Source organism: Alosa pseudoharengus, unplaced genomic scaffold (assembly GCF_046254945.1).
Source record: "Alosa pseudoharengus isolate Yale_2024_CS ecotype anadromous, Long Island Sound unplaced genomic scaffold, YU_APseudo_1.1 YU_APseudo_1.1_scf_9, whole genome shotgun sequence".
Lineage (NCBI taxonomy): Eukaryota > Metazoa > Chordata > Actinopteri > Clupeiformes > Clupeidae > Alosa > Alosa pseudoharengus.
Genome location: NW_027468881.1, coordinates 40,720,257 through 40,732,290, shown reverse-complemented (window position 1 = coordinate 40,732,290; position 12,034 = coordinate 40,720,257). Strand labels below are relative to the sequence as shown.

Sequence of the window (12,034 nt, the reverse complement as noted above, 5' to 3'; positions counted from 1 at the left end):
TGTTTGTTTCGGTCTAGACTCTAGAACCCTTCTGGAAGTTCAGACATGGACATTTTAAATCCACAAGATGCTCTACAATTCTGGAACACTCTTAGAATGAGAGAAAAAGATGGATACATTGCAACTAGCCCCTTTGTAGAGTTACTGACTGTGGACTGTGAACAGTGTGCGTTATTTTTATGAACTCCACTATTCACATAACAACTGACATTAATTTATTATAGACCTATGGTAGCATACATATGGGACACATTTTGCTAATGGAGAGTAAAGCCTTAATGAACTTGAATATGATTAAACGATCTAAACATGTTCTGTTTAGTTGTTAGCCTATCCATAATAATAACCTGAAGGGCTGTAACCTTGAATATCTACCCCATATCCATAAAGCAGTTTGACCTAGTTTGTGTCTTGTGTTCTGTCTCCCTCTACTGTTTGTTTTATGCTATTGCCCTTAATTGCTCAGTGGATGGCACATTCCCCAGTTTTTTTACACTTCCAAGACAACACTCTCTTTGCACATCCCATCAGCTGAATCAACCAGTACCACACGTCACATAATCATGCCATTTTGTGCACTTACTGGGCAAGGTTTTAGCATAACTTTTTATTTGTTGCTGATTGTTAATATACAAATCCACTGATGGGGAGGGGGGGCACAGCAGATCATTTGGTCTCCATCCAATAGACCGGCAAACCACGCAGCTGTAGTGGGTTTCAAACCCCCATGTTATGGCAGAATAGCACATTCTGTACTAGTACCAACACTAAACAAGTCCATAGAGTCCAAACATAACATTGAGCAAAGTCGTTTATTTCCTTCAGTCATATTATATAAAAAGATCAGCTTTATGGCATATATTAGCACGCAACATGTACTGGTACAACAAAGCAATGCTATTGCTCTAGGTCTATAACAAACAAAAAAGGAATCATTTGTACATCGTAAATTAAGGGTACTGCTCTGGAACCATTTGTACATCATAAATTAAGGGTACTGCTCCGAACGAAGGAACAGAATGGCTTGTGGGTGGAAAAGACATCCAATGCTGATCACGATCACATTAACATGACTGATTTCGGTATGGAACATAAACAAAGCTGTACATAGGAAATACTGCACATCTTTTCCCGGAGATTACAAATGACGTAGTCTCCTACTCAATGTCCTACACAAACCATATCAAATCAGAAGAAAAAGCAGAATACATGGAATTGGCCATAGTATCCTCTGTCCTGCCCCGTGGATAATTGAATATGTTTACCATTTCCCCACAGGTGTGAAACGATTAGGGCTATTCTCTTAAATGCAACATATAACATTTGAAGTAGAAAATGACTTTTAAGGATTGATATCAAAAGGCCCTTCATTCAGTGATATCAAAAAGATTATTCAACTAGGTTTGCTATTGAGGTCTGATGTTTAACAACTCTTAACCACATAAACACATTATGTCTGTAAGTTGCTTACAGGGTATAATGTTGCTTAGCAAATACAAAGTGACATCAAGATAGTTGAAGACAATAAATGTTTGTCTTCAATATGCAGAAAAAGATTCACAAACTGACCCAGAATCACATAAGGTAGCTCGGCATTATGCATTCTTTATTTCAAAAATTCCATTGTTATTTTAAAAGACAACTAGTGAGTGTATATATTTATATATATATATATATATATATATATGGTTTCTTTCATCATTCAATAAATAACAGCTGTAAAATGCACAGAATGTCATGATTTCAATATATTTAGGAGAAAATGCTATTGTCTTTCATACCAAGGGCAACACTATATTGGTGCTAAATGAAAAGAAGTCGTCCTTGTTTAAAAAAACAAACAACAACAAAAAGAAAACACAATAAGATGCACAGATGGCAATAATATACACTTCATTCTGCGCAAATCCGTCACATCAGAGTGAGTTATATCAGAGAGCTTTAAGCCGACTCCTGTAGATCCACACAGTTCACCGGCTGGTGTGTTTACATCGATGGCCTTTTCTATTATAGGATCAAATGAATTATAGGATGAGAGGATGGAGGGGTCACACGTGCCTTGATGGACACAGCAGATGTGTTGAGATTGCACTGAGCCACACACACACGACTACTTAACCAGCTCACACACTGACCAAACTGGCAGAGAATCTCCCCTCCAGTTCCTCCGGTCTGTCCAGGAAAACAAAATGTGCCTAAAGCCACAGCAAGTAATGAAACACATTTGGCAAGGATAAGGCTTAAACGTACACAGTCATCCTTCTTGCTTCCACAAAAGATCAACCCCAGGGCACGGGAACACGGCAAGGATGCAGAGATGGAATGTCATCACAGAATCGGCGTCCGCCATCTTCCGCTCCTCATGTTCCGTCACGGGGGAAGGCCTGGTCAGCCGCGGCCACCGCGTGCTGCTGCGGGCGGGGGGGGGGGGGGGGGCTCAGAGTGCGTCCCCTTGCCTGGGGGCCAGTTCTCCCCGGGGGGTGGATGCGCGGGACGAGCCTCGGTCGTTGCTCTCGGAGCCGGACGTGTGGTTCTGCTGGTCCGAGCCCACGCTGGAGGTGACCGTGGACGAGGAGGTGGAGGAGGAGCGCGTCTTCTCCTTAAAGTCTGTGATGATGACGGTCACGTTGCCCACGGTGATGGCCAGCTGCTGGGCACTGCTGCGATCGACGTTCTTCAGCCTGGGCCTGGCACAGAGGAACAAGAGCACATGGTCAGCTACAGGCCATTTATACTGTGAACACCAGCAAAACATATGGCATTTATACTGTACCTGCTGTACGCTGTGAACACCAGCAAAACATATGGCATTTATACTGTACCTGCTGTACGCTGTGAACACCAGCAAAACATATGGCATTAAAACGGCATCACCTCCCATCATTTGTGAACAGGTTCTACAGTATTTTGTTTACATGGGATGTTGGTCAATCTGGAATCAAAATGTGTCTTTCTTGCTTGCTGGCTTACAATAGGAGGCCAAGAGATGCACTGTAAATGGGTCTGAAGGCTCAGAACCCCGACTGGATCAGTGATCAGGCGGAATGCTCACGCTCAGAACCCCGAATGGGTCAGTGATCAGGCGGAATGCTCACGCTCAGAACCCCGACTGGGTCAGTGATCAGGCAGAACGCTCACGCTCAAATGGAGTTAAGGATGGAGAACACGCTGGGCTAGAACTTTGCTATCTCTCCGGGGGTGGGGGGGATCCACATCACACCCAGCAGAACAGAAATCCACATGATGCCAAATGGGGGACCTACCGTGAGATGAGACGGTTGTTCTTCTTTGCCGTTGACTTTCCTGATTTCACACTGTTCTTCTCACTAGGTAGCCCTTTATGAATTAACCGGGGTCTAGGTGCGGAAATAAAAAAAGACATTTAAATAGTCATAATGGCACATTACACATATTTTTTTAGGTTCAAACACATCCTTATGTCATTATTTTTTCATATGCCATAATGGCATATTTTCATTCATATTCAATGGACAACATCCTGAATTTAATTGTCAATATTTCTATTTCATAGCCGTGTCAATAGTTTAGTTACTCTGCATGTTTAGTCACCAATGGCTTGATACTAGTTTGACACTTGATACGACTGCTTTAGAAGGAGTGATGAGTCGAGCACGTACTTTGGTTTTTTGGCCGCAGGCTTTTTGATGGGCACTGGGCCTCCCTTGGCTGCACTGCTGTGTTTGTCCGGCTCGTTTTCCACCTTGTCCCTCTCCACCTTGTCCCTCTCGACCTTGTCCCTCTTGACCTTGTCCATTTCGACCTTGTCCATTTCCACCTTGTCTCTCTCGACCTTGTCTCTCTCGACCTTGTCCCTCTCGACCTTGTCCCTCTCGACCTTGTCCCTCTTGACCTTGTCCATTTCCACCTTGTCCATTTCCACCTTGTCCATTTCGACCTTGTCCCTCTTGAGCGGATCCCGGATGGGACACGTGCTCTCCGGTTCCTGCTTCGGGGCTTCGGACCCAGCTAAGCTCCGGCGCTCTGGGTTCTGCTGGTTCTGCGGGTTCAGCGGGTTCTGCTGGTGCAGTGTGTGGGGCTTGTTGGGCCGCACCTTCTCCAGTCCTGCAGGGACAGGGCTCTCCCTGTCGGGCCAGACCCTCTCGGTCAGCGCTCTGTCCATCTCCCCGCGGGCCCGTGCCACCTCCCTGCCCCGCTCGCGATCACGCTCACGATCACGCTCACACTCACGATCACGCTCACGCTCACGATCACGATCACGATCACGCTCGCGATCACGCTCACACTCACGATCACGCTCACGCTCACGCTCGCGATCACGCTCACACTCACGATCACGCTCCACGTGGTGCTCGTCCCTGCCCCGGTCACGATCCAGCCCCAGACTCTCGAGCCGCCGCTCACGCTCCACTTGGTGCTCGTCTCTGCCCCGTTCACGCTCGGCGCGGTGCTCGTCCACGCGGTGCGGCCGCTCGGCGCCTGTGTCGCTGTCTGGGTGGACGCTGCTGAGGCGGTCGGAGTCCGAGTGGTCCGTATCCAGGTGCTCGTCGTCGGGCAGGTCCAGGTCGTGCCGGTCGCGGTCCAAGCGCTCCCTCCTCTCCTTCTTGGGCGGCGGGGGGGTGGCAAACTGCTGAGCCACCTGCTGGGCTACGAGCTGGGAGTTGATGCGCGGCTTCCTGGACCCACAGTCAGAGAGCACAGGAGAGAGCGCGTCAGACACAACCACTCCACACACACACACACACACACACACACACACACACACACACACACACACACACACACACACACACACACACACACACACACACACACACACACACACACACACAGACACACACACACACACACACACACACACAGTCAGAGAGCACAAGAGGGCGTGTCAGACACAACCAAAGATCCTTGATTACTAGCAAGATACAGCAGCGTAATTCGTTACTATGGGAGCAAAACGGGACAGTTCCGGTCTGCATAAGTGGGAGTGTCACCTTAAGTCACTAAATAAACTTTCTCTCTTAATAAGCAATAAGAACAGATAAACATAATTGTGTTCACAGTATTATTGTCTATAATCATGTATGATTCCAATTAATCATTCTTTAGGACATGATATGAATAATTTAATTAGTCATGTGAACCGAGCTAGCTAGCTAACGCTAGCTTAAAACGCTATACAAGTGGATGGGAATAGCCATGTCAAATCAGCCAAGAAAATCACCACGTTTCATTTGCCGTTGGTCTTATTACACTTTCTAACTTGAGAGGAGACAAGTTTTAAATAGGAACATTACCGGAAATCTTAGTCACTTTTAAATGTGATGCTTGCAGGCGAGATGCTAATGGTCTAATCTGATTTGATGATCTATGCTAGGCTGGAGCTAAAAGTGATATCGCCAGACTCAGAGAACGGCTGGATGAATTGGAGAAAGGTAAAAATCAATTGTTTAACTCAAGGGGAGGTGGAAAATGAGTGTAATTCCCCATATGGTGGAATATCCCTTCAACCCTCTCTGACACGACCACTCCACACACGGCCACCTCTGCTCTGGATGCGCCGCTGCCCTCCGACACCTTCTTAAGGACATTACTCACTGGACGTAACACTTTACAAAACACAGTTCAGCTAAGCTCAGTCCTCTCAATTCCAACACGTGGAAGGGCAGCGCGACCTTGCCCAAAACTTCAATGCCTCTAACAATAAAAAAAGATTGTGCAGACAGACAGAGGCTCATTTCCAGCAAGTCCAAACTAAAGGAAAGGTCTCAGCTCTCACTGCCTTTCCCACCAGGTACAACAGGACTAGTAGGATTGAGTAGCGCGTCATCGCCATGGCAGCTTCCTCTGGGTGGAATATCCCACAGAGAAGGGGTAAGGGACTTAAGCTCATTTCCCAATTGCCTTTCCCCACTAACGACACACGGCCTGTTGTACTCCCTCACGGTCATCCACAACGTGTCACAGATAAGGAATAATAGGAAGGAAAAACTAAATGAAGAGAGTGACGTCACTGCAAAGGGACACAAGGAGAGATAGCTGTGGAGAGCCGTGACATCACAGACAGATCTACCAGCTGAGGCTGCTGGCCCTGCCGCTCCTGACCGCTGGGCTGGACCCTCTACACCCAGCCATACAGTCCTTCACCTGCACCCAGCCATACAGTCCTTCACCTGCACCCTCTACACCCAGCCATACAGTGCTTCACCTGCACCCTCTACACCCAGCCATACAGTCCTTCACCTGCACCCTCTACACCCAGCCATACAGTGCTTCACCTGCACCCAGCCATACAGTGCTTCACCTGCACCCTCTACACCCAGCCATACAGTCCTTCACCTGCACCCAGCCATACAGTCCTTCACCTGCAGCTTGGTGGGGGGTGGGGGGGGGGGGGGGGAGGATACCGCCGGCGTCACTCACAACCAACCCATCAATCACAGTCCTCCACCACAACTTGTGGGAAATAGACATATGGACATAATGACTGACCACCTCGACCCAAACTAAATTAGGTCAAGCTGGAGTGAGGCAGGTCAAGCTGCAGTTTAAATTTCCACGACAACTAAACTGCATTACTCCCTGAATGTAAATAAAAAGATGAGTGGCCTGTAATCAATGGGAAGTAGCAATGCACATTGCATTTACAGAGGTCATCTGTTAGCGCATATAAACTGCCCGTGTGTGAAGGAGGACTCCACTCCTGCTTGGTCATCTAACCTTGGGGGTCAGGAGGTCACTGAGGGTCAGTCAGCTAATTAGAAAGCTCCTGTTAAATTTAGGCTACATCCACCAGTCACCACTGGGGTGGCCTCAACGTCAGGCGTCACAGCAACCACACACACACACACACTCACATTTCCCCTCTGCGTAACCACACACACACACACACACACACACACACACACACACACACACACACATTTCCCCTCTGCGTAACCACACATACACACACACACACACACACACGCACTCACACATTTCCCCTCTGTGTATCCACACACAGTCCTTACCATAGTAGGATCATCCAATTATAGCAAAACCGCAGGGTGCCTCAGTTAAAAGAATATCTGTGGCATTTCAACTTAATTTTTCAACTAAAAGCATTCGAAAATGTATTTCAAAACACCTCTAACACTAGCAGAGTAAGAACAGCTGTGGCACAGAGGAGAAAGCGGGTAAGTTCCGGCTCGCAGGGTTCCAGAGTACCAACTAGGAGGCCGCCGGACTAGTGCAAAGGCTTCACCAGGGCTGTGTTCTAGACGTGGCGCTAAGGAGACACCAGCTCACATTCTTGATCTACCAGACTGTAAAGTGACAGCATTCTCTCTTTTCCTCGCATTCCACCAAAATGGGCTGAATCGCTATTCTCTCCCACACAGAGCGCCTTTCTTCACTCCACATTCTTTTTTTCCCACCCAAAAGTGCTCTATTCTGATTGGCCTTTCCCACCCAAAAGTGCTCTATTCTGATTGGCCTTTCACACCCAAAAGTGCTCTATTCTGATTGGCCTTTCCTACCCAAAAGTGCTCTATTCTGATTGGCCTTTCCCACCCAAAAGTGCTCTATTCTGATTGGCCACCCAAAAGCGCTCTATTCTGATTGGCCTTTCCCACCCAAAAGCGCTCTATTCTGATTGGCCTTTCCCACCCAAAAGTGCTCTATTCTGATTGGCCACCCAAAAGTGCTCTATTCTGATTGGCCTTTCCCACCCAAAAGCGCTCTATTCTGATTGGCCTTTCCCACCCAAAAGTGCTCTATTCTGATTGACCTTTCCCTACCAAACAGACAAATACACATCTCTGGCATGGTGAGTGTCTCAAAACACACACACACACACACACACACACACACACACACACACACACACACACACACACACACACACAACTGGGCCTCTCTGGTACGTAAATGGATAACAGGAAATCCCAGTGTTGGCTAGAATACATTAGGAGGCTACTACACTCTTGATTCACCTAATCATTTATTCATTCATCTATTCCTCCATCCATCCATCCACCCATCCATCCACCCAGTTTCGGCGCTCGAGTCGTGTCAGCTCAGAGCTATTTCTGGGTTGTGTGACTGCACTGTGATCATGAAATCCAACATGACTCAGGATTCCACTGCTGTAGTCCTCCTACTGTGATCATGAAATCCAACATGACTCAGGATTCCACTGCTGTAGTCCTCCTACCTCCACACAGCCAGCACTGGCGGCACAGACCTGATTACATCTCAAAACGGACATTTCAGGAACTAAAACTAAAAACCTTCTCACACAACTATGTATCTATCTAAAAACCTTCTCTCATAATCTTTGAGTTGATTACATCTCAAAAAGGACATTTCAGGAACTAAAAACCTTTTCACACAACTATCTATCTATCTATCTATCTATCTATCTATCTAAAATCCTTCTCTCACAACATTTGGGTTGAGTTTCTTGTCCCACTTGTCACTCTTGATGCCTTTCACAGATGGAAAAAAAAATACTAAAATATCATTTTTTGTACAGATGCATGTAGACACACAGCAGGCTGATTCTAAAATCAGATTATGGGACCATTATAAAGTGTAATGTATGTTCAGATTACGGGACCATTGTAAAGTGTAATGTATGTTCCTGCCTATTGCCTTTGTGTATTTCAGTCATGTAGCCAATTAAAGAACAGCCAATTTCAAAACTCTGAGTCTGATGACATGTTTGAATTCCAGCCATCACAGGACACCACTACAAATCTAGTTCCATCCGTGTCATTATGTCATTTCCATTCCATCCTTGTCATTATGTCATTTCCATTCCAATTATGATGCCTTTTGGATCTGAAGACATAGGCCTATCCAAGGACCTTCTGAACAAATGGCTAGTAGTTACTGGACTAGTCTATGGTATGCCATTTCAATTCAGTGGGGTGCTTAGGCAACAATTAAATTAATCATTTAAATGCACATATGGCTATGGGGGGAAATATGACAATTCCACATCAGGCAACTCGTGGAATCCGCAAGGCTGTGAATTCAGGTTATTGTCAATGCAGGCTGATCAACAAGTCAAAATATTACCCAAAATAATCTATGGCTGATAGGTGTAACCAAGCAACCGACTGAAAACGTGCAGTAAAATGTCAAGGTCTGGTAACAATTTAAAAGAGGACACCGGCTTCTGTCTTACCTTGTGGATGTGCCTTTACGTACATCACACATACTGCACTTAAACGCCTCGGCACTATTTTTGAAGGTGCAGACGCTACAGTCCCAAAATCCGTCGTCAGCCGAGGGCTTGGCGTGTCTTTTTGGCCTGAGGAATTCGACACAATAGGCATCAGTTGATTTGAACACCAAATTGATTAATGAAATGGCAGGCTATTATTCTAACGCAGGAGAAAACACAAGAGCAACCCAAACCATTCATAAAAGCAGCCAGAACCTAAATTGTTGGCTTAAAACGGGAGCAATAATTGGTCTATCGATTAGTGGCCATGTCTACTAACTAGGTTATTCTAGCGCTCGCTGTCTGTCGGATTGTAGAAGACGATATGACACTTTCAGTAAAGTAGTCTACGACACGAATTTAAAGGGAACAGGCGAAGCATGAGAATTTCCCTTTGTCTAAAGCGAATACCCGTCTACTGCTGAAGCAGCCTCCTGAATCCGCCATAGCTGAAGCCTAGCCTTCTGTTTAAAATTAACTCCCAACAAGCGAAGGTATCCTAGTCTAAAATCAACCAACCAACCTCTATCGTTACACATAAAGCACAAATAACGCTGATCAGCACTGAACGATACGAAAAGATTTGGTACCTGGTTGGGCTCTTCTTGTCGCCCATAGTGGAAAAGCTGTCTTCCAGCGGTGGGGGTACAGTGATTTACGGTGTAATGTCCGGGTGATACCGCTGCCGCTGCTCAACGCAGACTTGCACTCGGTGACCGACTAGGGGCAAGGCATCTTTTGGTCACGTGACCACGCATTCATCCAATCACAGTGTTACAGGGATTAAAAGTCCAGAATATGTGGTAATTAGGACCAGAATAAAAAATAAAAAACAAGCTACAGACATCCAAAGTTTTTATGTGTCATTAGGACTAGTTGTGAAAGATGACACTAATGGATAGCCTATCAGAATAGTTTAAAATCAAATATTTACTTAGAATATTGGAATATTTGTGTGGTCAACATCATCTGTGAATATAGGCTACATTTGACACAATTGTAAATATTCTGTTGTTCTTTTTGTTGTTCAAAGATAACGAGATCAAGCTCGGTAGACACACACATGTTCCAGCATCTTACTTTCCCAGATGCTCACTTGGAGAACGGTCACAAGATAGAACATCATAGAGAACAGCATAGAGATAGAACATCATAGAGAACAGCATAGAGATAGTACATCATATAGAACATCATAGAGAACAGCATAGAGATAGAACATCATAGAGAACAGCATAGAGATAGAACATCATAGAGAACAGCATAGAGATAGAACAACATAAAGAGTCACTAACTAACAATGGAAGAGCTCAAAAGTAAACACTCTTCTTTATAGGATCATATCTTATCTAGAATCTAGACAAGGCTATATTATAAGTCAAGTCAAGTCAGTTTTATTTGTATAGCGCATTTAACGTGCACAGAGTGCAACCCAAAGCGCTCCACATAAAGGCTCATTGAACCACTGGGCAGTTGATGAAATAGAATATAAGCAACAGAATACCAATATCAAATAGTTGAACACACTCTCTATCTCTCTGAGTACATATCCATTAATTTAGTGTCATAACATTCTCATTAACATATTATTAAAAGAACACATTCTAGATTATGAAAAATCTGATGAAGGTCTTATTGGCCGAAACGTAATTTCGTTGAGTAAAGACCTGTCATATGGAGCCAGTGTGTGTGTGTGTGTGTGTGTGTGTGCGTGTGTGTGTGCGGCTGTGTGTGTGTGTGCGTGCGTGTGTGTGTGTGTGTGTATTTGTGTGTGTAGGTGTGTGTGTGTGTGTGTATTTGTGTGTGTGTGTGTGAGTGAAGACCTGTTATATGGAGCCAGTGTGTGTGTGTGTGTGTGTGTGTGTGTGTGTGTGTGCGTGTGTTACTACTTTTCATTCTAGATTTTGACACATGATAGACAATTTTGACACATGATATGCTACATTTAGTCACATTTAACATGGCTTTATTTGAATGGTACATTTCTTGGGGTTAACAATGAAAATGGCATGGTTTTACTGTACAGAACAAACAATGTAAAAGTAGTTTACTTATGCATGGAGTTATACAGAATATTATTTAGCTAAACACTAAAACAATTGTAACACTAGCAATGTTACAATTGTAAACAATGAACGGCATGAGCGACAAGTTTTCTGAGATCGCTTCTTAAAGTTCCTCTAAACACTTCTTGGTGTGTGTGTGTGTGTGTGTGTGTGCGTGCGTGTGTGTGCGTGCGTGTGTGTGTGTGTTCTTGGAGAGGGAGGTTTGGTGTGTGTGTGTGTTCTTGGAGAGGGAGGTTTGGTGTGTGTGTGTGTTCTTGGAGAGGGAGGTTTGGTGTGTGTGTGTGTTCTTGGAGAGGGAGGTTTGGTGTGCGTGTGTGTGTGCGTGCGTGTGTGTGTGTGTTCTTGGAGAGGGAGGTTTGGTGTGTGTGTGTGTTCTTGGAGAGGGAGGTTTGGTGTGCGTGTGTGTGTGTGTGCGTGTGTGTGTGTGTTCTTGGAGAGGGAGGTTTGGTGTGTGTGTGTGTTCTTGGAGAGGGAGGTTTGGTGTGTGTGTGTGTTCTTGGAGAGGGAGGGTGTGTGCGTGCGTGTGTGTGTTTGTGTGCGTGCGTGTGTGTGTGTGCGTGCGTGCGTGTGTGTGTTCTTGGAGAGGGAGGTTTGGTGTGTGTGTGTGTGTGTGTGCGTGCGTGTGTGTGTTCTTGGAGAGGGAGGTTTGGTGTGTGTGTGTGTGTGTTCTTGGAGAGGGAGGTTTGGTGCGTGTGTGTGTGTGTTCTTGGAGAGGGAGTGTGTGTGCGTGCGTGTGTGTGTGTGTGTGTTCTTGGAGAGGGAGGTTTGGTGTGTGTGTGTG

The 12,034-nt window shown here is 45.6% G+C and overlaps 1 protein-coding gene across 1 annotated transcript; it reads right to left on the bottom strand.

The window, feature by feature from the left end:
• Positions 1-798: 798 nt before the first annotated feature.
• Positions 799-9,867, bottom strand: LOC143114679 (RING1 and YY1-binding protein A-like). Its single transcript, XM_076276396.1, has 5 exons — positions 9,781-9,867; positions 9,152-9,277; positions 3,639-4,655; positions 3,264-3,356; positions 799-2,687 (listed from the first exon to the last, which is right to left on the bottom strand). The coding sequence occupies exons 1-5, from the start codon at positions 9,804-9,806 to the stop codon at positions 2,438-2,440; spliced, it is 1,512 nt and encodes a 503-aa protein (XP_076132511.1). The 5' UTR covers positions 9,807-9,867; the 3' UTR covers positions 799-2,437.
• Between the last annotated feature and the right edge of the window lie 2,167 nt (positions 9,868-12,034).

Coding starts and splice junctions, on each gene's coding strand:
- LOC143114679 (XM_076276396.1), bottom strand. CDS start 9,806: ATGGGCGACAAGAAGAGCCCAACCAG. Junction 4,656..9,151: donor CGTAAAGGCACATCCACAAG/GTAAGACAGAAG, acceptor CTGTGGGTCCAG/GAAGCCGCGCATCAACTCCC. Junction 3,357..3,638: donor CCTGCGGCCAAAAAACCAAA/GTACGTGCTCGA, acceptor TTCCGCACCTAG/ACCCCGGTTAATTCATAAAG.